This window comes from Rhipicephalus sanguineus, chromosome 10 (assembly GCF_013339695.2).
Source record: "Rhipicephalus sanguineus isolate Rsan-2018 chromosome 10, BIME_Rsan_1.4, whole genome shotgun sequence".
NCBI classification, from domain to species: Eukaryota; Metazoa; Arthropoda; class Arachnida; order Ixodida; family Ixodidae; genus Rhipicephalus; species Rhipicephalus sanguineus.
Genome location: NC_051185.1, coordinates 16688971 through 16716915, shown reverse-complemented (window position 1 = coordinate 16716915; position 27945 = coordinate 16688971). Strand labels below are relative to the sequence as shown.

The following is a 27945-nucleotide window of genomic DNA, read 5'->3' as shown; positions in this document are numbered from 1 at the left end:
TAGAAGCTGCCACTGGCATCAGTCAATAATCACTGCGGTGGCTGCATGTAAAGCACCACAACCTTCTTCACCACAGAACACCCATTATTACAACTTTTTAAGTACAGTGTGGGGTCAACTTGTGTGCATTGGTGACTGCAAAGCAACAAAATGCACTATTTGGCACATATATTTCTCAGCAAATGCAGAATTCAGTGTTTCCCACAAAGTGTGGAACAGCACATAGCTGTGGCAGGAAGCATGCATACATACTACTTCTTGCCAAGTAAACAGTGAACATCCAGCTGCTCTGAACGCATAAAGATGGGGTTTATTCTGCCAAACTGTACGAGTATACTGTTCTCACTCTGGCTCATCTGAAAAGAGAAGAAACAAAATATATGAGGACACTTGAACCAAATGAAAGAAGGCAATCTGTGCCGAAACTGAATTTTGCATCTACCTTGCAAAAACAAACCAGCCACACAGTAGCAGGTTTTGAATTTTGATGCATCCACAGCCAGCCCAATCTCATAAAAAAAGAAAAGGGCATGTGTATCCTAAACCCCTGCATGATTGAATAAATGTAGTGTTCACAGTAAAAAATCCAAATGACTTCTGTGCAGACGACATTAAAGACATGAGGGGAGACGTTAAGTTCAGTTGAAATGCTAGATTACCATGGTGAGATTAGACATGTGTAACTGTTCAAGCAAAGGGGGATCTTGAAAGCAAGAAAACAAAGCAAAAGTGAAAATCAGATTTTGCGCACCAGCTGTCGGACACGTGCAATGGCTGTGAACAGATTCGAACTGAGGCCGGCTGAGAAGGAGTGTCGGTTTTTGTCAAAAATGCCAAATTAAAAGAGCTAAAGAGGAGATAAAAACACGTTCTGTGACATTTAGCCTTTCTGCATAAAACGAGGCACATGCAACATGAAATAAGTAAATCAAAATGTACGCAATGAGCCACTCCAAAGGTGCACTTGTGAAACAAAGTTTCAGTTACCGCTCCCACATCACGCCAAGTAGTTTCAGGTGGACAGTGCTGCAAATCGTCCTTGCCTGTGCTGTTTTCACAAGTTAACTCGAAATGTAAAATGAGTGAGTGTCACAGGAGGCATCAACAGCCCAAGGCATTCGCTCAAAGGCAGGCACATCGAAGCTGCCCAACTTTCTCTCACAGCTTAATGTGTTACACATTATTAAACACTTTCCAATTGGAGTTCATAAGTAACGCACGTCCCTGCTCGTCGGGATCCAGAAACTCAACACCTGACAGTGGAATCAAGGTCGCAGATGCTCCTGTTTATCGTAATGGGGACATAGCTTTGCTCTCCACTTGCTTATTCCTTGCATTGTTGCAGTATGCAGCAAAGCTAGCTACACAACCTCTCAGGAGCATTTTGCATTCTGTGGCACTGACGTTGACATTCTGTCCTGCTTCCAAGCAACAGTTTGTCTCGTTCACAGTAACTTGTATCAAACTGAGCACTCGATCAAAACGACCGCTAACAAAATAAACTATACCTCCTGCTTGTTCTCGCTCTCGACTTATTTCTGTTCCTGGCGACCCCGAGCTCGGATGCTTGGTAATGCAGCAAACGTGGAAAAGCACCTAGCAATTAACCAAGAATGAGGCAGCCTCTTACATTGCGGAAAGTATGCTGTTGCAATAATGAGAGAAATTAGTGAAGAGCGATTTGGTCAACTTAAGCAGTTTTCTTTGCTAATACTGTCTGCCCTCCTGTATATTGTCTGGTTACATAGCCACAGCAAATAGCACCATGTATGTGCTATCCTGCTGATGTCAATATGACAACCTGCAGTTTGCTGACATACACAGAGTCATTCATGAAAGAGGGTATGCGAGAGTGTGGCCGACGCACAGTGACAGCTGACTAGAATGCACAGTTTGCTGCATGAGAAAGCACGTCCGCTCAAGCTGTCGGCTACTGGGGGTCAAAATAACCAGGCATGGCCAAGAGGCGAACGCATGCCAGACCACTGCCTATAGCTGGTAGAAGAGCCTCTAGCTAACATAGGGCTCTTATGTTCCTTTTCACAAAGCAAAGCATCCCCTCATATTATGAGCAATAGACGGGGTGGCACTGGTGCCCCTTGTTTAGACAAAGAGATACGAGGAAGCATGCAAGCGAAAAAGAATTAAGAATAAGGAATGTAAATTCGACAACGCAATTCTGCAAATATTGTTAGTATATCTGAAAATTGCTTTCACTTATCATAAAGGTTGTCTTGTTCTGTGTAAAAACAAGTGCTTCAACATTCCTTCAATAAAAATGTTTATGATGGATCTCCTCAGACTGACCATTCATGCTTGTTAACCTACATATTCAGCACAACCTTATTGAATATCAGGCCCTACACACGCAACCAAAATATAGCAGGGATTACAAGCTCATCAGCAAGTAACACCAGCAAAAAAGTTAACTTACATCTTCGGTGATTCAGCACAATCATTGTATCAGTTTAAATATTTTGCTGTCTGCAACTGTCCTTGACTTGCGTCCATTTCCACATTTGCTGCCTCTCATTGGGTTGATATTGAACATCTCCCTGGAAGGCACAAAAATGTGTCGTCTGGATATTCTGTTTGTTCCATAATACAGTTATGAAGTCATTATCACATTTGTTCCTGCTTTCGAAAGATCACAAGGATGTTTTATTTATAAGGAACTTTTCAATCCTCTTAAGCTGCGATTAATACAGAGCCAATTGCCATGTGGCTTCAATGTTTTTTGGTTGACCCACAAGAATTCTTGAATAAAGTAAAAGTAAACAATATGAATATTACGTCAAGGAATTCCCCATGCAATTTTAAAATACAACAGTTCACTTGTGTGTACCTTTTACCTAGCTCTCATGTCTGTAGCTTTTCCAACATTTACCCTTTGCAGTTGTCGTCACTGCCATCAGCATGCACAGTGTGGTAACATATAAACATGAAAATTCAAAGTTAGCACAAAGTTGATTTCACATCAGGATTACTAAATGCAGTCACGAAAGATATTTTTCTCTTTCTCAGTAATCTCACAATTTTAATACTATTCAATGAATTGCCCTTGACATAACAGTACTGAACACTGTTCATTTCCAGGCATTGAATCTATCCATGTCATGCCTTTGTCTTACATGAACATAATATTTCTATGTCCCTTGCCTTGCTCTAAACAATTACATGTTACATTAATGTGCAACATAATCTGTTCATTCATGCCTGTGCGCAGACATATACGATGTTCACATATGTACAAACATCTAACTGCCATGCGGGCATAAGTCAGAATGCACTTTACATTCTGTGGTACCTTTGAAGTACTTCTGAAACCAAATGACTCATTAAAATGTGACTGAAAAACAAAAAGGAAAGCACAGAACAAATGTCCAACTAAAACGAGAAATGTAGTGCCATGCTAACCCTAGCTATGGAATATAAAATGAAGGCCTAAATGCTGTAATTACGCAGTAACTTCTAGGAATAATGTTTTTGCAGTATGCTAATGAAGACAATGGTGCTTAATGAATGCAAGCCCTGGTTTCCCTGACATCTTAAAAAAAGCACACAAAATCATTTGTCAAATCTGAAGCACTACTTATGTGAGGCCCTTCAAAATAAAATTGATACCTCAGAGCAGAGAAAACTGAAGATCTCTCTTGCATTCACCCTTGACACTCATTTGTCACCAAGCCAACACTCCTTCGTCCTGCATATGCACAAAAGATCACACAGTGCATAGAGGCCCTTGGCAATAAGATCTGATGATACGGAGTATTTTTTTTTCACTGAATCTTATCACTAAAGTTAGCTTTTCAATTAATGTAGTTCATAATTACAACTAAAGTGAGGCTTTACTTGGCCACCTACAAAGCAAAGGACTCTCCAGAAAATTAACCTTTAACCCTTTGACACGCTATGTACACAATTGTGTGCACCACTTATTTTTGCCATTGGTAACGACTAGGGCTACTAGAGAGCAAGATGCCTTGGAAGTAAGCAGCGCGAAAAGCAAGACAACGCACACAGGGAGGAATTACAAGAAGCGCTGATCAAGATACGTTGAACAAGATACGTTGAGCTTTGGATCAAATGAACCTGCTGCATAATAAATTTGTGTTCATTTAACTTCATTTTGCAGTGTACTGGTGTATATTATCAGTTTGCTGAAGGCACTACACTGTTCAACGACTCGTTCGAAGTGCTCCTTCCTGCGAGCCATGCCAAAAGTATAATTTTTCTTCACTCCAAATGAACATACACAAAAACAAATTTGCACTATATTTTTGGCGTAAGATTTCATTCTATTAATGTAAGAACGTAGCATGAATGACTTTACAATAAATAGATATTTATTACAATTGAATTATAATTACTATAACACACAAAGTAATGCATTATGACATTATTTTTGTTGCAATAGAATATCGGGTGCCTTGAAATGATGTATCAATTTGACGCATTTACAGAGAGTTTTTCATTGGTGGCGTCTGAAAGGTTTAGAGAACATGGAAATATTTCACGCTGTTTCTGTACAACACAACAATACGAATAGAACCAATGCAGTGATAAAGTTGGCTAATGAACAAAAGTTATTTGCAGTCAAAATGTTATGAACAGCACATATTTAAGACTTGGCAACTACTGAAGCTTGCAATTATGCACTACCAAGAACAAAAATCCACAGAAGTTCACATGCCCTTTTGCTTTAAACACTGTGCTTCACAGAAGGAGGAAGCTTGCATTATGTATAGTTCAGTAGAAAAGTTTTTGAAGTGCTTTATAAAGAATAGAACTGCACGCTGAAAAGAAGTTAGTTGGACGGCTTGATGGGAAAAAACATTTTAACTTGTTTCATTCGTTCTGAGCATCCTACTTCACCAAGGAAGGTGTGAAAAATATGATAAAAAAAGCAAGCGAAAAAGGCATCTCAATGACAGACAGTGACACAAGAAATCAGATTCTATTGAGACATTTTTTGCCCATCTTTGAGTGCCTGTTCCTCATGAAAGTGAGGTCGGCTGCAGCCATTAGCAAGACATAGCTTCAGGTATGCTTTTTCCCATTTCTCTTTACTAATGCAGCTATTGATATCATATATCCTTAGAAAAAATTGAAATGCACTATCAGCAACGTTGCGGTGTTCACGAGCTCATCAGAAGAGAAGCTGGTGTCATTCAAAGATGACAAGAGAGCGACAGGAATGGTTCAAGTGATCACAGGAGCAACTTGTAAGCAGCACAAAGCATGTGACTGGAAGTCTAAGATTTCCACTGTAGAGGCTGTAACGAAGCATAAAAGCCTTGGCTCTTTATTTGAGCCCAAGGTATAAATGGTGAGTGTCCTTCAGATGAGATTTCTTTTGGGTACATGTCAGATCACGCTGATCCAACCGGCCACATTCTCTGTGACCCAGAACAGCAGGGTGAAGTGTGCCCAACTGCACGACTGTTCACAAAGAGCTGTGAAGGTGCAAACTATGCTACAGGCAAGTTGCAACATTGTGTGTTTGAACAATATCACAAGCACTTGCTATTACATACTCTTTCCTGTCTTGGTGTTCCTCACATATAGTGCCATAAGTTTCTCAGTTGGATGAGTAAAATAGCGCACACTTAGACAGGGACAGAGTAAGCAACATGACACAAGCGCTAACAACAATTGTTCATTTGAAATAGCAGAGGAAGTCTTATGTAAAGAAACAGGTGAAGTGAGTGTGCGTGTCACGCAGGCATGACTGCAAGCCATCTGAAATCGGTACAAAGGAACACAAGTTCCTTTTCGGGCAAAATTATATTGTAGCGTATTGAAGAGGGGAAACACAAACACTCGTTTATTGTAGGCGAACTTGTGCCCAGATAACTAGATGCAAAATCAAGGAGTCCGCTATAGCGTGCCACACATAAAAAGTGTCCGTTCGATGAACGCACTTCTTCTTCTGGCCCGCAGGTCAACCCAGTCTCGTGACCGTGCGCGAGAGGCATGCGTTGCGCGGCCACATGAAGCACGAGCAGGCGCGAGACGTTGCGGACGCTAACCCAGCGGCCCGCTGGCTTCTTGGTAGAGAAAACGTATTGTCGGCAGTCTCTGCGGCATTAGCCCGCTCCGAAATACGCATCGTCCCGATGCGCGATGGGGGGAAGTAGACAAGAAGGGAGCGTTTTCACCGTCTCTCGTAATAGGGTGTCATGCTCACCACGTGTACGACCTCCGCAGTGTTTTGCCGTTTTGAGCGCTCGTGTCCATCGGGGATGACTTGGTAGTTTAGGTCACTAAGTCGTCGGAGAACCTTATATGGACCAAAGTACCGACGGAGGAGCTTTTCTGAGAGCCCGCGGCGTCTTATTGGTGTCCATATCCACACTTTATCGCCTGGATGGTACTGAACTTCTCGGCGGCGCAGGTTGTAGTGGCTTGCGTCCTTGCGTTGTTGTTGAATTATTCGGTGTCGTGCCAACTGGCGCGCTTCTTCAGCTCTTTGTAGAAAGTCGTCAACTTCAGATGGCTCGTAATTGTCGTTGTCTACTGGTAACATCGCGTCGAGTGTCGTAGTGACAGTGCGGCCGTAGACCAGCTGAAATGGGGGGACGCGGGTAGTCTCCTGTAGGGCCGTATTGTAGGCGAAAGTTACGTATGGCAGGATTTCGTCCCACGTCTTATGCTCAATGTCAACATACATCGATGGCCAGCCCGGTGACATCCGAACTCATCGTGTCCCCATCGTGCATGCCTGAGCCCTTCCACGATGATACGTACGAAGATGTGGAAGACTGGTTGGAACACTTCGAGCGGGTGGCGAACATCAACGGCTGGGACGAGGCAAGAAAACTGAGCCGCGTGTACTTCGCGTTGGAGGTTGCAGCGAGGACATGGTATGAAAACCACGAAGCGGTGATACCGACCTGGCAAGAGTTTCGACGACATCTGGTCGCTACGTATGCCAGCACCGATCGTCGAGAGAAGGCAGAGAATGCTCTCCAGTCCAGGAACCAGCGCACGAACGAGAGCGTTGGCATGTATATCGAGGATATGTCCCGCCTTTTCAGACGCGCCGATCCAAACATGACCAAAGAGAAAAAACTGCGTCACCTGATGCGAGGAGTCAAAGAGGACTTATTCGCAGGGTTGGTTCGCAACCCACCACGCACCGTTGCTGAGTTCCGCAGCGAAGCCACGACCATAGAGCGCGCATTGCAGCAGCGCTCCCGTCACTACAACCGTGATGCCAGTAGTGTACCTGCAGATGTCCTTTCGACAAGCATGGGCAGCAACAGCGAAGCGCTGAGGGAAATCGTACGATCCATTGTAAAGGAAGAGCTTCGAAAGCTTCTGCACCCACAAGTTACGCCGACAGTTTCACCTCTTGCCACTGTTATTCGGGATGAAGTTCGTCACGCCATTCTGCAAGCGGAACCCGAGGCGCAACCTGTTCGACTCGAACAGCCATTGCAGGAACGTCGAGTACCAACGTACGCCGACGCTTTGCGCCAACCCGTTGTGCACAGTGCTTCGTTTGCAGCCCCCGGTGGCCGTCCATCGGCTTCGAGCGGCTCACCTTTTCAAGGAGATCTGAGGCCACGAAAAAGCGACGTGTGGCGCACACCCGACAGGACGCCGCTTTGTTTTCATTGCGGAGAAGCTGGACACCTTTACAGAATGTGCCCATATCGTAGAGTCGGTCTCCGCGGGTTTTCTGTAAATGCGCCATGCCCCCGAAATGGCGAAAGACCCGTCGAAATCGAGGACTACTTGTCAAGGCATCAATTTCCAGCTGCTAGTTTCCAGCACGAGCCAAGGTCACCAGCGCCTGCTCGTTATCGATTGCCAAGCCCTCGGCGTTCAAATTCACCAACTTCAAGCTCAACAAGGCGCCGTTCAATGAGTCCCCGTCAGGAAAACTGAAGCCAGCGACCTGGGGAGGCAAGGCCGCTGATGTCCGACAAAGCGAAGATCCTCCGTCAAGGCCCCAGCGGCAGCAGCGACGAGCAGAATACGAGGACTAAGATAAGTAAAGAAAAAATTTCTTCGGACTTGCACGTTACCGTAGACGGGTGTGAATTGAACGTTTTAGTCGACACAGGTGCCGATTATTCAGTCGTAAGCCATGCTATCGCAAAGGACTTAAAGAAAGTTTTGACGCCTTGGAGTGGACCACAAATACGTACGGCTGGGGGCCATCTCATTACACCTCTGGGAAGATGTACCGCAAGAATCGGAATTCAAGGTTCTATTTACGTCGCTGATTTCGTCGTACTTCCAGAATGCTCGAGGGACGTAATACTCGGAATGGATTTTCTGTTGGCGAACGGTGCTATAATCAACCTGCAGAATTCTAGCGTTTCTTTCTCGACGAAGCTGGCCATAGACCCGAAGGAGCCGGAGTGTCCTGCATTGCGTGTTATCGACGATGACGTAACGGTGCCACCACGATGCAGCGTGCTGGTTGGCGTAAGGAATGACGCATTCGTCGACTTTGAAGGCATAGCGGATGCCAACGTCGAGTTGCTGCTGAAGAAAGGCATTTGCATAGCTCGGGGCATTATTCAGTTACGTGGTGGGTGTGCCAATGTATTGCTCACGAATTTCGGAAATGAAATTCAGCATGTTGCAAGAAACACTGCCATTGCCTTTCTACACAGCTTTGCAGCTGTGACAGATTTAAGTTGCCTGGCGTCAGGACCACCTGCCTCAGAAACTGTGCATGATGTTGGAGGAACAGTTGCAATCAGCCAAAATCTGTCGCCAGCTGAGAAGAAAATCATACAAGACCTGCTAAGAGATTTTTCAGGATGTTTCTCCACCTCGTCAAAAGTTCGGCGCACCCAGATTGTTAAGCATAGAATAATAACAGACGAAACAACAAGGCCAGTATACTAACACCCGTATCGAGTATCGCCGAAAGAACGAGAGATCATAAAGGGTCAAGTGCAAGAGATGTTGCAGGACGATGTCACTCAGCCATCCAAAAGTTCATGGGCATCGCCGGTAGTTCTTGTGAGGAAGAAGGACAATACGTTGAGATTCTGTGTCGACTACCGCAAACTGAATAGCGTGACCAAGCGGGATGTATACCCCTTGCCTCGAATCGATGATACATTGGATCGGCTCCGGAACGCAAGATATTTTTCTTCATTGGATTTAAAAAGCGGGTATTGGCAAATTGAAGTGGATGAAAGAGACCGTGAAAAGACTGCTTTCGTAACCCCGGACGGCCTGTATGAGTTTAAAGCACTCCCATTCGGCCTCTCTTGTGCGCCAGCGACATTCCAGCGCATGATGGACAGTGTCCTCTCGGGCCTCAAATGGCAGTCTTGTTTAGTCTACCTGGACGACGTAGTGGTCTTTTCGGCGACGTTTGACCAGCACATAGAGAGACTACGTTTAGTACTTCAGGCTATTGAGTCCGCTGGCTTGACGATTAAACCGGAAAAGTGCCAGTTTGGATTTGAGAAGCTTCGATTCCTGGGTCATGTGATCAGCGCTGAAGGTGTTGGCCCGGACCCCGACAAGACTGCGGCCGTCGCACGATTTCCAAAGCCAAGAGACAAGAAAGAGGTGCGTCGATTTTTGGGTTTATGCGCTTACTATAGGCGATTTGTGGAAAATTTCTCAAAAATTGCCGAACCTCTAACAAGACTCACGAAAGAGGAGGTACCATTCGTTCGGCATGCTGAGCAAGAGATGGCTTTTAGTGAATTGAAGCAACGTTTGCAAGCCCCGCCTATCCTCGCCCACTTCGACGAGACCGCCGACACGGACGTCCATACAGATGCAAGCAATCTTGGCCTCGGCGCAGTCCTCGTTCAGTGGCAAAATGGAGCAGAGAAAGTGATAGCGTATGCGAGCCGCACCCTTTCAAAACCTGAGAGAAATTACTCCGCGACAGAAAAAGAGTGCTTGGCCGTCATATGGGCTATCAGCAAATTCAGGCCATACCTCTACGGCAGGCCGTTCCGTGCCGTCAGCGACCACCACTCACTTTGTTGGCTGGCAAGCTTAAAAGACCCGTCGGGACGACTTGCGAGATGGAGCCTCAGGCTCCAAGAATACGACATTACCGTTGTATATAGGTCTGGCAGAAAACACAACGATGCTGATTGCTTGTCACGCTCGCCACTCGACTCTACTCCTTCAGAAGAAGAGGACTTCCCATTCTTTTGTGTCATGGAAACCTCAGAAATTGCCGAGCATCAACGGGCTGACACAGAACTGCTCCAATTGATAAAGCATCTTGAAGGGTTTGACGTCCAAGTTCCACGCGCATTTAAGAGAGGATTATCCTCATTCTGCCTCCGAGCTAATGCACTCTACAAGAGGAACTTTGAGCACAATAAGGAGAAGTTCCTACTCGTACCGTCAGCCATGAGGCCTGAAATCTTAGAAGCTTGTCACGATGAACCGTCGGCGGGCCACTTGGGCGTCAGTCGAACGTTCGCCAGAATTCACCAAAAATATTACTGGCCCAAGTTGTTTGCGTCTGTACGGCATTACGTGAAGACATGTCGCGAATGCCAAAGGCGCAAAGCACCACCCCTCAAGATGGCCGGCCTTCTCCAGCCCATAGACCCTCCCAAGACTCCATTTCAACAAGTGGGAATGGACCTTCTCGGACCGTTTCCAATGTCGTCATCAGGGAAAAGGTGGATCGTCGTCGCGACGGACTATTTGACCCGGTACGCTGAAACCGGCTGCCTTGAGCGAGGAACGGCAACTGAAGTTGCCAAGTTTTTCGTTCAAAACATAGTTCTTCGACATGGTGCCCCAATGGTCGTGATTACCGATCGAGGAGCAGCCTTCACATCTGCGTTGATGCAGTCCTTGATGACGATGACTAATACCAGTCATAGAAAAAGCACTGCATACCACCCACAAACGAACGGGTTGACGGAACGCCTAAACCGAACCATTGCTGACATGCTATCGATGTATGTTGACATTGAGCATAAGACGTGGGACAAAATCCTGCCATACGTAACTATATAAGGCGTTCTAACACATCGTGTGCCTAACCACTGAGTCATTTCGGCTTCAATCATCTCACGGACTAACTTTTTACTTTTGACAATCACATCAACTTTATCGAATTCCTGCTGACATCCACATGTCGCACTGCATAGCTTGTCACGGTGCTCTCTGAAATTATCATTAAGGTAGAATATCTCACTTGAAAAGGATCATTACACTGCAGCAGACTTAGTTTTTCTAGCAAGGAGCTAGAAATAGATTTTTGCCATGCTGCTTTCTCAGATATAATAACACGCAGAGGGCATGCATTCACTTTTGTGTTTTTGCGCTAAAGAACAGGTTGCCTACTGGAAGCTGGTTATCCGAGAATCAACAGGTAGCAGTGGTCGAAATTTTACTTCACGAATTATCTGCCCGCACCATCGAGTGCATTGTTGTGTGGCGCTTTACATGCATGATATTGTGCATAATCTCAAGAAGATTGCTGGTTGCGTTGATGTATCTGTTGTGTTTAGTGCCCCTCAAAAACCTTTCAGCCTTTGCAATAGTAGTGTTCCTAGGAAGGAGCTACTAGCGACATGCTCAAAGAAACATAGATGTACGTTTGTTAGATGCATTGATCATGCTGCGTATCGGATCCCACTGCATTATGGAAAGTTCTACATTAGCCAGTCCGCTAGATGCCTTAACGATGGTTTGAGAGAACACCGTTGCAATGTACAAAAGCACAAAAACGGTCACCTAGCTATGCAACTGTAGCACGTGTGAATGTCAGCCTGAATTTGATGAAGTTGACGTGATTGTGAACAGTAAAGAAAATGCAGTCCGTCAGATAATAGAAGCCAAAATGATTGAGAGGTTGGGCACACGGTGTGTTAGCATGCCTTTTGCTGTAAAGGAACTACCGATCCTTTGTGCCGATTTCAGATCGTTTGCAGTCATGCCTGTGTAACATGCGCACTCACCTCACACATTTCTGTACACAAGCCTTTCTCTGCTATTTCAAATATTCATCTGTTGATAGCGCTTGTGTCATGCTGCTTACTCTGTCTAAGTGTGCGCTATTTTACTCGCATTATGTACCAACAAGCCCAAGCTACTCTTCCCGAACTGCCAATTTGTAGAGAAGGAAACCAATGCCTACCACTTAATATGGGCTTGTCCAGACCAGAGGAAGAATGCTCCCATCTTTCACAGCAAGCTGTCCACTGCTTCAGTTCCTTGAACAGTCGGTCGTCTATGCTGGGTTCATGAATTACAGATGCCACAAAACATTCCATAACCTGCACACAATAGAGGCCTTACAGTACACAAGTAGTACATATAAAACATGATGGCTTAACACAGGTATCTGTTGATACACCAAAACTGTCCATGAATGACGAGCTTAGGATGCATTAAGAGCAAATATTAGTGGAGTACAGTGGAACCCCGCTGTTACGTTCCTCACTGCTGCGTTTTCCCGGCTGTTACGTTGTTTTTCATCGGTCCCGGCATAGCTCCCATAGGATCCCGTGTATTGCGAACCCCGCTGTTACGTCGCAACTGTGGGCCCGTTCCCGCATGATGCGTCGCAACCTGGGACGCCGAACCCATATGATTTCTCACAATAATACCTAGAGGGAAACCTGGCGCCACCGTCTATGCGAATTTAAGGGGCGCCGTTGCCGCGATGGGAATCGCGGTGCTTGTGTTGGCTGGTGTTGAGCAAGGCTTCGGCTAAAATGCGGATACGACTGCGCAAATAAAGCTTCTTTAAAACAGAACTTCTATAAACGGATCTTATTCACGCGTGTTATATTTTAGAATAAAAGTCCACTGACCTGTACGGCATGACTAAACAGCGAAAAAACAAAACAGACGACAAACAGTCGCAGAGTGAACGCTGGCATTGTCTGCCTTCCAAGATTAGCGGCCGTTCGTTACGTGTTTCGCTTCATAACATAGTGCATCGATGCAGTAGTTCTCAAACTTAAATAAAACTCGTTTTTGTGCAGTGATAAAAAAAGAAATGGCTTACTACGTGTTTCTTCAGTACTACTACTACTACGAAATCGACTATTTTGACGCAAGGAAGGCGCTGAAGCCAGACGCGTCTTCGAGGTGCCCGGGCTTTCCGCGAACGGTGCGAAAGCGAGCCGAGTCTCACATATCCCAGCATTTCCATGCATAAAACAGCTCAAAGCGCTAGTTTTCCCTCTAGGTAACTGTAAGAAACTCTGTGGCCGAACCCGCCCGGGCACCGCCATTTTGATTTGACTTTTTGACAGTCTTGGCCTGGCTTGGCTACCGAACTGGCTGCAAGGAGCGCAAGCGAGAGTTGGAAAAGCCGCCACTAGATGGCAATCCGCAAAAAGTGCTATCACCATCATCACTGTGCTTACAACGGAAGTTTCACTATGGAATACCGGAAGTGCGTAACAGTCAGCCTTCATATAAAAGTACCGCCGCACGTTTGGAACGGTCTCGTGACTCGTCTTCAATCGCCGTTGTGTATTAAGCCTCTCGAATACCACCGTTGAACTTGTCACCGCGATCATCGTCGTGCCTTGATGGCGTCGCGCAAGCGCAAGGCGCTTTCCCTCAAGGAAAAGCTGGACGTACTCAACGCAGTCGACACGCAGCCAGCGCGGAAAAGGGTCGACATTGCAAAAGACCTTGGACTACCACCGTCAACGCTTAACAGCATCGTCTCGAAGCGTGCAGAGATCGAAGGGAATGCCGCGCTCTTCGGCCCAAAAGCCAAGCGGGCTCGTGGCGCCAAGTACGGGAACCTCGACGAGGCTCTTCTCACCTGGTTCAAACAAGCTCGCGCTGCCGGTATTAACTTCGACGGCAGCATTTTACGCGAGAAGGCGATGGTGATAGCCGACAGACTAGGCATCGCCGACTTTGGGGTTTCAAATGGCTGGATCGACCGTTTCAGGAAGAGGCACGGCATCGCCTACAGGACTGTAAGCGGAGAAGCGGCAAGTGTGAACGTGGAAACGGTCGACGATTGGAAGTCCACACTGTCTACTATAATTGAGGGGTACGAGCCTCGTAACATTTATAACGCCGACGAAACGGGCCTCTTCTTTTGGGTCCAGCCATCGAAGTCGTTAAGCCTGAAGGGCGAAGCGTGCCACGGAGGCAAATGCAGCAAAGACCGTCTGACGGTGCTCCTTTGCTGCAACATGGATGGCTCGGACAAACTGAAGCCGTGGGTGATCGGCAAGTATCGGAACCCACGGTGCTTCAAGAACACACGTCTGCTGCCATGCCACTACAGGAGCAACCGTCGTGCATGGATGACCTGTGCTTTGTTTGAAGAGTTTCTCCGATACTTCGACAACAAGATGGGTGCGCAGTGCAGGAGTGTTCTCCTTTTCCTGGACAATTGTGCTGCCCACCCGAAAGATTTGTCGTTTCTACGGAACGTCAAGCTTGTATTTTTCCCGCCAAACACTACAAGCCACTTGCAGCCGTTGGATGCCGGCGTGATCAAAAACCTGAAGCATTCGTACAGGAAAAGCATCGTGATGCGCTGTCTCGCGCGCATTGATCGCGGACAGCAGCCTACGACAATTTCTGTGCTCGACGCCATGCACTACGTCGCTTCAGCGTGGACTGCAGTGAATGCGTCAACTGCACAGCACTGCTTCGCGAGGTGTGGCTTCCGTGTGGACGGCGAAGTGGAGTCTTCTATCGAAGCTGAAGAACCGGAAGCAGCCTCTTGTGAGCGAGAGCTTATAGACGCTATGAATGCGCTGGGTGCCACGGGAGTGACATACGACAACCTCGTCGCCGTGGATGCGGCCGTCGTGACATCGGAGTGCCAGAGCATCGCAGAGATCGTTGCAAACTCGGTCGCAAGTGAAGACGGTGACTGCGATGACGACGACGAGCACGAGCCACAAGATCCTGGGGAGTTGGCAGCGGAGTTAGCCGATCCAAGTTTTGGAGAAGCCGTCACGGCCCTGGACCTCCTTCGCAGGTACGTCGCACGTGAAAGCGACGCCGACAGCAATGCAGCCTTTCAGGTTATTGAAAGACGCGTGGTGCTTGCCAGCGAGCGAAAGAATCGGCAGTCTACCATACTCGATGTTTTTAAGTCTTAGGCTCACCTTGCTGAAATAAATTGTTTGAAGTCAAAGCGGCCCTGTTTTCATTCATTTTCGGAGCTTTCCTCACTCTTGCGTTTTCCCGGCTGTTACGTTTTTTTTCCCCGGTCCGCTGAAAAACGTATGACCGGGGTTCCACTGTAATAGATTTTTGCAGACAATTTTAATTATGCGTTACATGTCAAGCTTTCCCACACCGGCGTACTAAAATAGTATGAAGAATACAGTTTGCTGAATAAGCAACTTGCACAGAAAACTCCATCAGCACTATCATCACAATATTAAATAGATCAGTGTATGCTCTATGTACACAATGTATGGTAACAAGCCACCCTTATTGTACGACATCATGAATGTGAAGATTTCAAGATAGCTAAAGACTTAGTAGAAGTGTAAGAACACCAGAGGTTACAGCAAAGATTGAGCACTGTGTTGGCTTTTCTGTCTTCTCTGCTGCTCTTGCATGGTTTTAAATCTTGGGTGTGTTTTGCCAACAAGCCCAGTTTTGAACTCTTCAAAAAAAAAACCTTGTTGCACAAAAGTCAATTCATATGCAGGGCTCGTGCTGTGCCCTACAAGTGTCTGTTCAATTCAATGAGCCCTTAATTCACTACATGTTTCTTTTGTCCTTTCATAGGTATAGGGTCTCGTCCCGGTAGACTTGATGGCTTCAGGTAGCATGCAAGGGTTCATTGGCCAGCTGCCAGCTCGTAAAGAGTTCTACAAGACGCTAGGATGGCCAAAAGTAGCACTAGCATGTACTGTTGGGATTACACACTGAGGTGCTCAATGGGATGGATGGGACAATGACCACTGTTGCAGCTCCATTGGAGCATCAGACGCACTATCCAAAGGTTACAGATTCGGTCCCTGGCAGGAGCAAGTGCCTCTTTTGTTGACTTTAATTCCTTTCAATTTATGTAAAAATTACCACACTACAGTTAAAAACTAAAATAATCTCCCCTATGCCTTCCTTGGCTTCATTGTCTGTTTGCATTAGTAGGTTGTGTCTAACAAGAAAAAGTAGCCCTTGATCCAGTCTCCTTGTTTCATCTGTTCAATTTCGTAGTGCTTGGCACGCCACAAAATCAGTATAACCACACTGTCCAGAATTCTGTGATCAGAAAACGTGTAAACTTATCAGAAATGACATTCTTCAATTTATAACTGCATAAACTAAAGCAGCACTGTCATCCCTTTCCCTGATTGATACATCTTGGTTTTTTATACTGCAAATAAGACCCCACTTCTGGCTTCATGCTTTTTTAGCAAAGTACAAAGGAAAGCGAAAACTACGGTACCACAAGATCAAGTAATGTTCTTGATACACCATCACATCCCAAGCCACTTGTGATAAGAAGTTTTTGCAATGGTGCTACTCCACTATTAAAAGAATTGGTATTAGAGAGAACATGTTTGGTTCATCAAACAAATATATTTACGAGAACGGATAACTGGGCTAGTTTGTGGGAACTCATGTTAAGGCAGGTAGCGCAAAGAGACACGGACACAAGCGAAGAATAAGTGCACAGGACAAGCGCCAACTTCAACTTCAAGTTTGAAGTTGGCGCTTGTCCTGTGCACTTATTCTTCGCTTGTGTCCGTGTCTCTTTGCGCTACCTGCCTTAACATGAAACAAATATATGTAACGGCAGGACTAATAATCGACACGTTTCTTCCCAGGCAAACACAGCAACAAGCAGAGCATACGCTACCTTAGTAAGCTTAGTTGAACTGACACACACGTCTGTCAATTACAATTTATATAGACATGCTGTACTACTTCCAATTAAGCTTGCAGTTATATGCACACTTACTGTTACTACCAGCACGTAATATGATTCAGTCAAATGCATTGCCTTCTTGTAAGTTTTCTGCAGAACTAAATCAATGTTCTCAAACATATGGCCCGTATATCTCTAGCCAGCGGCCCAGCCTGCATATGGCTGTCCTTGTCCGATATTTCCTTTCATTTATTTAATAAATACGCTCGTGAGCAACTCGGGCGAGACTGATCTAAGCATTTTTTCGTAAGGCACCCCATGTGGTTACCATACACTTAAACATAACGGTGAAATGAAAACTCGATACTTCACTATCGACGTATCGATTTCAGTCCTTCTATAGACTATTTTACTGATGGTTTTTGGTGCCCACGTATTGGGCTGTTAACTTTGCCATTTTGTATCTTGAACTAAACAAACAGTGCTACAGTACAACGCGTGCGCATGAAAACGGTTGGGTTGGTGCATTCGACGTTATGTGACCTTGTTAATTCACGTCACTATATAAGGAGGAGGAGGGGGAATAAACTTTTATTGAGACCAGCAATTTGTTTGGCTGGGCCTAGGCCTCCCACGTGGGGACGTCGAGGTCTTGCCTCTCCACCGCCTCGCGGGCCTGCTGGGTCGCCCAAAGCTGGTCGTCGAAGTGGGAGCTGCGCAGGGCGGCATGCCATCTCGACGAGAGGGTCCCGGTGTTAACGGACGGGTACTGGTGTTTACACTCCCACAGCATATGCGGGAGCGAAGCGACCTGGGTCTTGCATACCTTACAGGTGTGGTTAGGATAAATGTCTGGGTATATCTTGTGGTATCGATGTAGTGACGGGTACGTGTTTGTCTGTAACAGGCAGAGGGTGGTTGCCTGCGCTCTGTTGAGCTTGTGATGAGGGGTGGGGAAGGTTCTTCTTTCAAGGTAAAATGCTTTGGTGATATCGTTGTAGCTGGTGAGGCGATCGCGTTCCGCGGGTGCACCTGCGCTGTCTCCGGCACGGTTGACCAGGCCTCGTGCTACGGAGTGTGCGACCTCGTTAAGGTTGGTGAGGTGCGGATGAACGTCGCCGGCATGTGCTGGAATCCAGACGAGCGTGATTTGGTTATCTGCTGAGTGAGGGGCGTGGTGTAGGATGCGTAATGCTTGCTGTGAGATGCGGCCTTTTATATAATTGTTGATTGCCGTGCGGGAGTCGCTCACGATGGTGTCGCAGTCTGGGTCGAGGGCGGCCAGGGCGATGGCCACCTCTTCGGCAGTCTCAGCGTTCTGGGTTACGATGCTGGCAGCGTGTCTGAGCGAGCCGCTTTGGGTGGTAGCCACTGCGAAGCGGTGCCCGTCTTGATATTCAGCTGCATCGACAAAGGTGACGCCTGTGGTGTCGCCGTAAGCTTTGATAAGGGAGGCGGCCCGTGCCTTCCGCCGTTCCTTGTTGTATTCAGGGTGCATGTTTTTGGGGATGGGGTCAGCATGTAGCCAAGCCCGGATACATCCTGGGATTGGGTGTTTGTTTCCGTGCTGGCGGTGGTAGGTGATGCCGAGTTTAGTCAGAATGTGCCGACCCGTTTCTGTGAGGGTGAGGCGCTCCAGATGAGCCTGACGCTGCGCTTCAATTAATTCGTCGAGGGTGTTATGGAGTCCTAATTGGAGAAGAAGTTCTGTGCTGGTGTTGTTTGGTAGTCCGAGGGCAAGCTTGTAGGCTCCGCGAATGATGATGTCCAGCTTAGTTTTTTCTGCTTTGTACCAGGAAGGCGGCGACGTACGTGATGTGGCAGATAACGAACGAGTGAACGAGGCGGATGAGGCTTTCTTCCTTCATGCCCTGCCTTCGGTTTGTCACCCGCTTTAACAGCCGCGACGTGTTGGCCGTCTGTCGAAGGATCTTGGAGATAGCCGTTGAGTTCGCACCGTTGGCTTCGATGGTCATGCCAAGGACCCGGATGGTGGAAACCACGGGTATGGTGCCACCGTTCCCTGTGTGAAGCTGGATTTCTTCGTAGTAGCGTTTGTGCGTAAAGCGTAGCGGTGGGCATCCGCGGAGCGTTGGGTGATATAAGAGAAGCTCCGATTTGCTGGGCGAGCATCGGAGTCCCGTGCCTCGGAGATAAGTTTCGACGGTATCGATCGCGTTTTGCAGAGCGGTTTCGATTTCGCCGTCGCTGTCCTTCGCGGCCCAAATCGTAATGTCGTCGGCATAAATGGTGTGTTCAATACCGTCGATCTTCTGGAGTTCCTGTGCTAAACCGATCATGACGAGATTAAACAACATTGGGGAGATGACGGAACCTTGCGGGGTGCCCGCGGCACCAAGAGCGAGTTCTTCCGACTGAATGTCCCCTGCCGAGAGGAACGCCCTTCTGTTGGATAGAAAGTCTCGAACGTAGTTATAGGTGTGCTCGCCAAGGCTGAGTAGTGATATGCGTTCGAGGATGGTGGAGTGCGCGACGTTATCGAAGGCGCGCTCGAGGTCGAGTCCCAAGATCGCCTTCGTGTGTCGGGATTTGCCATCGAGGATTTGGTGTTTGAGTAGAAGCATAGCATCTTGGGTTGAGAGGTGCGCCCTGAAGCCGATGATCGAGTGGGGGTAGGCGGTAGTGTCTTCAAGATAGGAGTTTATACGGTTAAGGAGGGCGTGCTCCATAACTTTGCCTACTCCCGATGTTAACGAAATGGGACGGAGATTAGCCAGGCTGGATGGCTTGCTGGGTTTTGGAATGAGGATTACCTTGGCCGTTTTCCATGATTGGGGAATGGATCCTTGGTGCCAGCAGTCATTGATGTACGCAGTCAGCTGTTCCACCGAAGGGTCGTCTAGGTTTCTTAGGGTTTTGTTGGTGACGCCGTCCAAACCGGGGGCTGAACGGCTGTTCAGCTTGTGCAGAGCAGCGTGTATCTCGGCCACGCTGAAGTCCTCATCGAGGGTCGCGTTCGTGGACCCCGCATACGGACCGTGAGTCCTTGCGGGGCCAGAAGGGATGTACTTTTGGCATAAGGTTCTTGTTACGTGGTCCTGGCCGTGTGCCTTGGTTTCTGTGAATAGGAGTTTGGTGAGCTTGTCCTCTTGTTGTGAACGGGTATTGGTGTTGTCCAGGAGATGCTTGAGGATTTTCCACGAGCGGGAGTGGTGGAGTTTCCCGTCGAGGGAGTTACAAAGCTCCGCCCACTGTTGTTGGTTGAGGACGCGACAGTGTTCCTCGATTTGTTTATTGAGTTCTGCCACCGTTTTCCGGAGTCTTTTGTTAAGTCGTTGGCCCTTCCAGCGAGTCAAGATGGACGACTTGGCTTCAATGAGGTGAGCGAGCCGGCTGTCCATGCGTTCGGTTGGAGCATCGGTTTGGATAGTGCGTGTGGCTAGTTTGGTGTCTGATTGGAGGTCGTGAGTCCATAATTCAATATCGGAAATTGGGGTGTCTGTCGCTTCTGCTGTGCGACGTTTGCGGAAGGCGTCCCAGTCCACCATTGTGAACGCCCTTGTTCTTGTAATTAGTGCTGTGAGGTGTGGAAGAATGATTTCGAGGATCGAATGATCACTGCCGAGGTCGTATTGAGTATTGCGCCATTGAACGTCACCTACATTTTTGATGAACGTGAGGTCGGGCGTTGTGTCTCGCGCAGTGGACGTGCCGAGGCGCGTGGGGAAAGTCGGGTCTGTAATAAGCATGAGGCCAAGATCGTGGGTGTCCTGCCACAGGTTACGGCCCGCAGCGGAGCAATGTTTATAGCCCCAGGACGTGTGCGGGAAGTTGAAATCTCCGCCTATAATGAGGGGGCTGCTGCCTGCGGTGTTTAGGGCCTTTTTGAAGAGTGCGAGAAAACGGCTGTGGCGAAGGGTCGGGGCGTTGTAGATATTGAGGATGAAGATGCTATTTGTGCGCTTCTTGTGCGGAAGAACTTCAATGAAAAGGTGTTCCGAACGGCGGTCCTGGAGGTCATGTTCGATAGTGGCGATTCTGTTACGAACGAGTGTAGAGACTCCGTGTGGGGCATTGGTGGCAATGAAAGGCTGATATCCGGGCAGGGTGACTGCAGTGTGCTGTGTCTCTTGGAGTATGATCATGTCCGGTGGGCGCGAGTGCGTACGCAAATGTTGGCGAAGAACTGGCTGTTTGTGGAGGTAACCGCGACCAGTGCCTCCTCTATAACTTTCAGTGCCTGGTGGATGGGGAGGAGAACAAAAGGCGCGACCGTCGGCGCGAGTACAACCGGTCACCGCCAGGCGCCGCCACCCAAACAGGGTTTCGCGGTCTTTCGCTCGCTGCCCGCGCATCACTTGCGCAGGTGCGGCTGCTAGTTTCGTTTCCCGATTTTCTCGACTTCAGGATATCTTGAGATGCTGACAATGATCGGTAGAAGCAAGGCCTACTCGACCGCTAAGCTCTTGAGCTCTTGAGACCGATTGAGTTCGAAACAGCAACACCTCTCGGGTGACTGGAACGCACGTACACCGGTAGTCGCAGTGATCTGGTTAATGACGTACGTCGATTTCTTTTTCACGGGGCATAAGAATGTCATCGTTAAACTGTGCGTTCCGTGAAGATCTTTCATTGCAGTGGTAGCAAAAGCACGCGTAGCACAAGTAGTCCGTTTCACTGGCAGTCACTGACCTTTCGGGCGTTAAACGTTTCTTCAAAGCGTATATGCCTAGGCCGGTAACTCTACGAAATTTTGGCTTCTTTGCAATAATTAAAGTAGTACTGACACGATTTTGAGACATCGAAAAAGGGACATTTTTTTGTTTCGTTGGTTTGCAGTGTCAACGCTGTCCACACACTGGAGTCGGAGAACACGTATAAAATATTTTAATTTTACTTTGAAGTTTTCGTCGCTGAGCATCTGCAAGCCAGCTCCACTGCAAGGACATTATCCCGACGAGTCAAGACAGTTCCCCCGAGTATGCGAGTTCTGCGTCCTGCATGCAGCCTAAATCGCAGAAATCACTGCCAGGGTCACAGGACGACAATTAACTCATCGTTGTGTATGTGCACCACGAGCAGATGACGAATTTCGTGTCAGTACTCCTTTAAGCTTCTTGTGCTTCGAAAGGTAGTCTCCACAATACACTCATTCCGAGCTATACTTTCTCGCCATGAGACGCACAGGAGGAGTAGAGTAAGAGCAAAGCACAAGAACTATCCGCGCCGAATGAAGTGTGAACAGCGCTCTGAACGCGCGGCTAGTTCAGGCCGCGTCTGCTGCCGACATCTAAAATAGGCAAGCGCGTCCGGTTACCGATAGTTTTGCTTTTCTTTCCTTTGACATTCCATATTTTGCTTTGCCACTGGAGCACCACGTTAATGCTTTCCACTGATCGCAACTGGCGCAGCGCAGTTTCTCTGGCAGCAGCGTGCGTGAAGCGAGCGCTCATAGCTCCCTTATAGAGTTCTCATCTTGCTTCCATCTCTGCCTTGTTATCAGCGCCTAGCTGCGATGTGAACAGAGGGCGGATAGAATAGCGAAGCTCCAGTGCACGTGCGTGCTCAATCGGTCTGAGGACGCGGAAACGAGCTCTCACTGCGCCGTCTCTTACAACGAGCATCTCGGGTGCGCGCGCGCCTGCTCGGTAGCCCCGCGCTCGTGGCTGCTGCAGTGACCAAATAATTTCAAAATTAACGTCTTCAGTGCCGGCGACACCTTTTTCGGTACCTGCTGGCCTTTTAATAAAAAAGCAATTCAATCCTGCCTGCATTTTATACACTTGCTGGGCAAGAAGTCGGAATTGCCAATCCTTGCCCAAGGGTCTCATTGGAGGGGTCGTAACTATTAGTGCAACGACATTATGCTACATGTTTTCAATGATTATGAAAGCTGATGTGGAGGACAATAAGTGGACAAAGTTTAAGAAATATGAAAAATGGTTTGTTTTTTTTTATTGTCGTCGGAAGTTTTCATTGTCCGGTGTTTTCTTTAACTTAGCCCGATCATGTCTCTTTACTGAAAAGTTATATAAATATAAGATTCGGCAGTGTGGTAGATAAGGATGCGAAGAACGTAATGCGCAATTTTCGTTGCTCTGCTACAAGGATTTTTCGAGATAAAGACCTTCAAAGTAAAGAAAATAACGTCTCCTGGGACTATTTTGAGGTTTTTTATAAAGAGATCTACACTACACATCAAAACTAAAAATACCTGAGCAGAAGCAGAAACATGCATATATTTAGTTAAAGAAATTTCAGCTACCTAACTTTAATATATTTTGTGCAATTCATAACGAAAGTTGGCCAAAACAGCAGAGCGAATGAGCGCTCTACTCCACCTCTTCGTCATTATTGATTTCCTGTGCTTCGAAAAAAATTTTGGCGGCAAAACAAATTGCGGATCTCTTTTTTCCACTCATCAGGCAATAATATATAAAATTTTGAAATAAATTTGAGAGGTCGACCAGCCATCGATTGTTCGATCTTACGTGGAATCACCCTAATAAAACTTTGAACTCGATTTTCTCCTCTATTAATAAACCTATAGTGATGGCGAAGTCAACGACATTAGTTCTCGGAGCACAATTTATCGATCTAAATCGATTCATTGTTTCTCTTTAGTGTCCCTTTAAACGCATAGTTCGAGAGGAGTGGCTTGAGGAAGTAAATACATATGAGGTTCACGTGTCGCACCCTGTGGTCATAGCTGCCATCACTCTGGCATTTAAGGAGCCTTGATGCACAGAGGGCTGGAACTGTGTACTTTGTCAAGGTACTGAATGGCTTTGCCAAAGTTGGGTTGCCTTTGAGCGCACCGTCTGCAAAAGCTCGCAAAGTATCAAGGACAAAAAGGAGCTGGTCAGATGGATACATCCAGGCACTTTCTTTTTTTCGTCCGACTTGCACAGCGGCACGCAGCAGTACGACATCGCAATTCATGCAAGCTACATGGTCACGACAAAGGATCAAAAAATCTTCCATCGCATTCAAATCGCTAAACCCAACCGCACGTGTCAAGGCAGAGCAAAGCAAACAAGCGCTCTAGGCCGCGCCCGCACCAGCACTACCGGCTCAGCGCCCGACCCTGTTTGCACAGCGCCACCACGCAGTCGCGGCGAGCGGGGGAAATGCAAGCGCCGACGGCCGCGGGAGGCTGTTCTACCAGGCACTGAAAGTTATAGAGGAGGCACTGCCGCGACAGTTCCATTGCCAAATCACTGTATCGGTGTTAGTGTGGGCCATGATGGGGGATTGAGGAGGCCGCCGGTGGCAGAGCAGGGACGCCGCGTGCGACGTCGGTAGTGTCCATGGTTATGGCCGCGGGGGCGGAAGGGGGAAAAAGGGTATGGAGGTTATTTTCCATAGCGGTGACTCGTTGCGCGACCTCGAGTAGTGCATTGTGAAGAGTTTCAACAGTGCTCTGTAGTGACACTAGAAGGTCCTTAACTTCGGAGCGCACCTGCCCTGTAGCTCCTCCCTGGAGGGCCCTCTTCTTTGGGGCTGGGGTTGGGGCTGCTTCTGGAGACGTGACGCTTAGGGGTTCGGAAACTTGGGGTATGGGTTGTGTTTTGAGTTGTTTGAGGTTTTCGACCTCCTGTGTGAGTTTCTGTATTAGCTCGCGCATACCCGTGTTTTCTTTCTTAAGTTGGTCAATGGCGGCATCGTCTGTGTTTGTTTTCGGTGTAGGATGGAGTGTAGTTGGACCCTCTCGCGGGACGCCTTGCAATGCCTCTGCGAAGCTCACCTTTTCTGAGGTTGCTTGTCCTTCTGGGGTTGACCGGGATCTCGACCGGGATTTGGATCCGGAACGGCCTGCTCCGGTGCGGGATCGCGGTCGGGATCCGTGCTTGAGGTTCGTGGGAGGGAGATCACTGGCTTGAGGAGTGGACTGTTGTGTCATTCTCTGTTCCCAGAGGCGTTTGCGAATGACGTACGGTGTCTTGTACTTGGCCGCGCACTCTTTGTCCGCCGTGGGATGGGCTCCATCGCACAGCGTGCACTTTGGGGTGCACTGATGGTCGGGATTGCAGGAACCGCAGCCCCTGCAAATCTTGTTGTTAGGAAATGGGCAAACGTCCATGCGGTGCCCTAGACGGCCACAGTGGTAACATATGTCGATTTTCTTGCGGTATAGCGAACATGGGATTAGCGTTGCGCCGTAACAGACCAGGCGCGGCGCGCTGGGTCCGTCGAAGGCGATGACGACGGTGGTGGTCGTGCCGATGCGCTTAGCGGCCAGGGCTAACGGGTTGCGGGTGTTCACGATGTTTGCGTCAATTTCCTGAGCAGAGTCTGTGAGAGGTATGCCCCGTATAACCCCTTTCGTGGTGTTGTCAGGGGCTGCCTCGTAGGCGTTGACTTCGTGAGTGGTCCCGTTGACGTGAATAGATTTCAGGCGCACGTATCTGTCGGCGGTGTGCGGGTGGGGGGTGCTGATTATGATTATATTTTGCTGGACATTCGGACAGATGGTGTCTTCCTGGCTCTCCTCAAGGGACATCTTCGTTGCGTGAAAAATGGCTGCAGTCACCGTGGGGCTGCCGACTTTGGAGATATGAAGTCCGCCTTTGGGTCGAAGTATGATCTTTATCTCGTTTTTAGGTAGTGGAGGCATTCGTCCGGCCTTGAGAACTTGAGCTTTGACGTTCTTCTTGGGTATAGTACGGGAGCAGGATTCTTGTGTTTGGGGTGAGGCGCTCGGAGATGAGTTCTTGCCACCCCGCCCGTCGCGGCGGCGGGAACGGGCGGTATGCCAGCCCCTCTCAGCAGTCAACTCTTCTTGGGTAATTTCTTCGCCCTCTACTTCAACTTCCATCCTCCGTAGGGTGAGCGGGCAACTGGTCCGTCGATGAGGAACACGCGCGAAGGCGCGCCGCACACCGGCACGCCGTAGCCGGCGCACCTGACACCTGGTAGGCCCTGCTCTTAGTGTCCGCGCTTAGGCTTAGCGTGGTGACGGCATGGTCGAGGCACAAAATCACTTATATTTCGGCGAGAAGAAGTGTCCCACCTGAAAATTAGGTGTCCTCGGGATCCTGATTCCTTCACGGTGCGGGTGATATAAGATTCAGGTGGTTAGTCGCGAGAATTCGCTGCGAAATCATTTGTGGAAGTCGCAGCCGATGTGAACACGTCCGCACACTCGGCGATCGCAGCGCCACCTCCTCACTATAAAAAAAAAAAAAAAAACTGATTTAACAGCATTTGTGGCCGTGCCCATGTGTCTTATGTAAAACCGTCTATGTATCAGTGTCGATATGTTTCTCAAAACCTGACATCAAATCTCCTTTAGAAATGACAAATATAGTTAAACACGCTATCAGAGAGTAGATGAAGAAAACGAGAACGAGGCTGCACTTGCTCACGAGCGGCTCGGTGAACTGCTTTTCGCTCCGAGCTGTACATCTGCATTCATTTTCCATTCTGTAAATAAACGCGTTCAATCGTCACAATTGTGGTGCAGGTGCAGGGTAAACTTTTGTGAAAAGCCGTACGTCCAGCGACTTCACCTCTGTCGGCCACGCTGGCTTTCCAGTTGGTAGAGATGAAAGACAAGGCCGGTTAGATGATGACCGAGGCCGACGCGTGGTAGGCAGATCAAGCTACGCACAGGCGGGTCACTTCGATGTTCGGCCAGTAGGCGTGCCGCTCGGAAGTTGGGTTCATGGGCCATTCTGTAAATAAACGCGTTCCATCGTCAACAATATGGTCTATGGGAAAGGCCGTCTTTGAAATGGCAACGTTAGTTGACAATTTTTTTCATGCCCCTCCCCATCTTTTCCCCTCTCAGTTTTTCACTGTCCCCGCCCTTGCGGGCGACTAAAAAATTTCGCGACTGCGGCCCTGCAGCTGAAGCGAGTTCGAGACCCCTGAAATAAGTGCTACGCGCCCCAACCTGTATTAATAGTAGTATGTTTTATATTGTTTACTATTTTCAGTGTATATTACCAATGGTGTTATTTGCAAGTTTGTTTGTATAACTGTCTCAAAACCCCCTATGTAATGCCCAAATGGGCCTTTAGGGTATATGAATAAAAAAAAATGAAAAAAAAAACCTTGCGCAGCCAGGTTGAAATCCTCACCATAGAAGAATTATGTCATGGATTAATCGAGCGCAGCACAGTAGATGGTGACGCAACCAGCGATACATACGCTTCTGAGCAGCTTGACAAGCGTTTTGTGTCTATCTGCGTCCCCGTCTACTGCATTGTAGTTGATTTGCACGTTAGTTCATTATTACCGTTGCATTTTATTCACAGAAAATGTACGAGGCGACCAGTGCATTTAAAGGCAGGCGAACTTTTATGGCGGCAGGCGATTGAACAATCGGTTCAAGCGATGACCTCGCGATATTAACATTTGGGGTTTTACGTGCCAAAAGGGAGTGGATATTCGCCCGGCATCCGGCTGAATTGCGCGAGCGGAACTTGGCCGGCAGTGTCTCCTCATTGGCCGGCTGTAGTCACGTGGTTAATGCCGGCATCCTGTGGCAAAAAGCGCTTTGACGGCGTGGGTATTTGCCGAGTGTCATTTCGCGAGCGGCCGTCAAGCGAAGAGTGCCGGCATTTAGTGAGAGAACAATTATATATGCCGGTAGTTTGACTTCCCCACGCCGTCGCCACATCTGAAAACGCACGCCGTGACGGCAACAGTTGTCCGGTTCTGGTTTGGCCGGCAGTTTGCTTTTGCGGCCGGCCGTCAAGCGACGAGCGCCGGCACTTACGCACAGGTATTTGCGAGTTTCATTTCGCGAGCGGCCGTCAAGCGAAGAGTGCCGGCATTTAGTGCGGGAACAATTACATGCCGGTAGTTTGACTTGCCAACGCCGTAGCCACGTCTGAAAACGCACACCGTGACAGCAACAGAGTTGTCTGGTTGTGGTTTGACCGGCAGTTTGCTTTCGCGAGCGGCCGGCCGTCAAGCGACGAGCGAGTTTTAGTTATCAACAGGCAGCTGTGACTACTACGACGGCACAAGTCGTCCGGTTGTGGTCTGACCGGCAGTTTGCTTTCGCGAGCGGCCGGCCGTCAAGCGACGAGCGAGTTTTACTTATCAACAGGCAGCTGTGACTACTACGACGGCACAAGTCATCCGGTTGTGGTCTGACCGGCAGTTTGCTTTCGCGAGCGGCCGGCCGTCAAGCGACGAGCGCCGGCACTTAGCGCGGAGACAATTATTTGCCGGTAGTTTTACTT

At 48.2% G+C, this 27945-nt stretch overlaps 1 protein-coding gene across 4 annotated transcripts; it reads right to left on the bottom strand.

Moving 5' to 3' along the window:
* Positions 1–71: 71 nt before the first annotated feature.
* Positions 72–26420, bottom strand: LOC119407138 (uncharacterized). 4 transcript variants are annotated; one of them, XR_005186636.2, is made up of 4 exons: positions 26260–26420; positions 12104–12201; positions 2435–2555; positions 72–356 (listed from the first exon to the last, which is right to left on the bottom strand). XR_005186636.2 is itself a non-coding variant. In XM_037673999.2 (4 exons), exons 1-2 carry the CDS (start codon positions 25563–25565, stop codon positions 12151–12153), a joined length of 1122 nt encoding a protein of 373 aa, XP_037529927.1. In that variant the 5' UTR covers positions 25566–25740; the 3' UTR covers positions 72–356; positions 2435–2555; positions 12104–12150. The 4 variants fall into 4 exon arrangements, 1 of the variants encoding a protein (XP_037529927.1); XM_037673999.2 differs by lacking the exon at positions 26260–26420 and adding an exon at positions 24495–25740; XR_007417867.1 differs by having other exon boundaries at positions 73–356; positions 12104–12242.
* Positions 26421–27945: the final 1525 nt, after the last annotated feature.

Coding starts and splice junctions, on each gene's coding strand:
- LOC119407138 (XM_037673999.2), bottom strand. CDS start 25,565: ATGGAAGTTGAAGTAGAGGGCGAAGAAATTACCCAAGAAGAGTTGACT. Junction 12,202..24,494: donor GACAAGCAACCTCAGAAAAG/GTGAGCTTCGCA, acceptor TCATGAACCCAG/CATAGACGACCGACTGTTCA.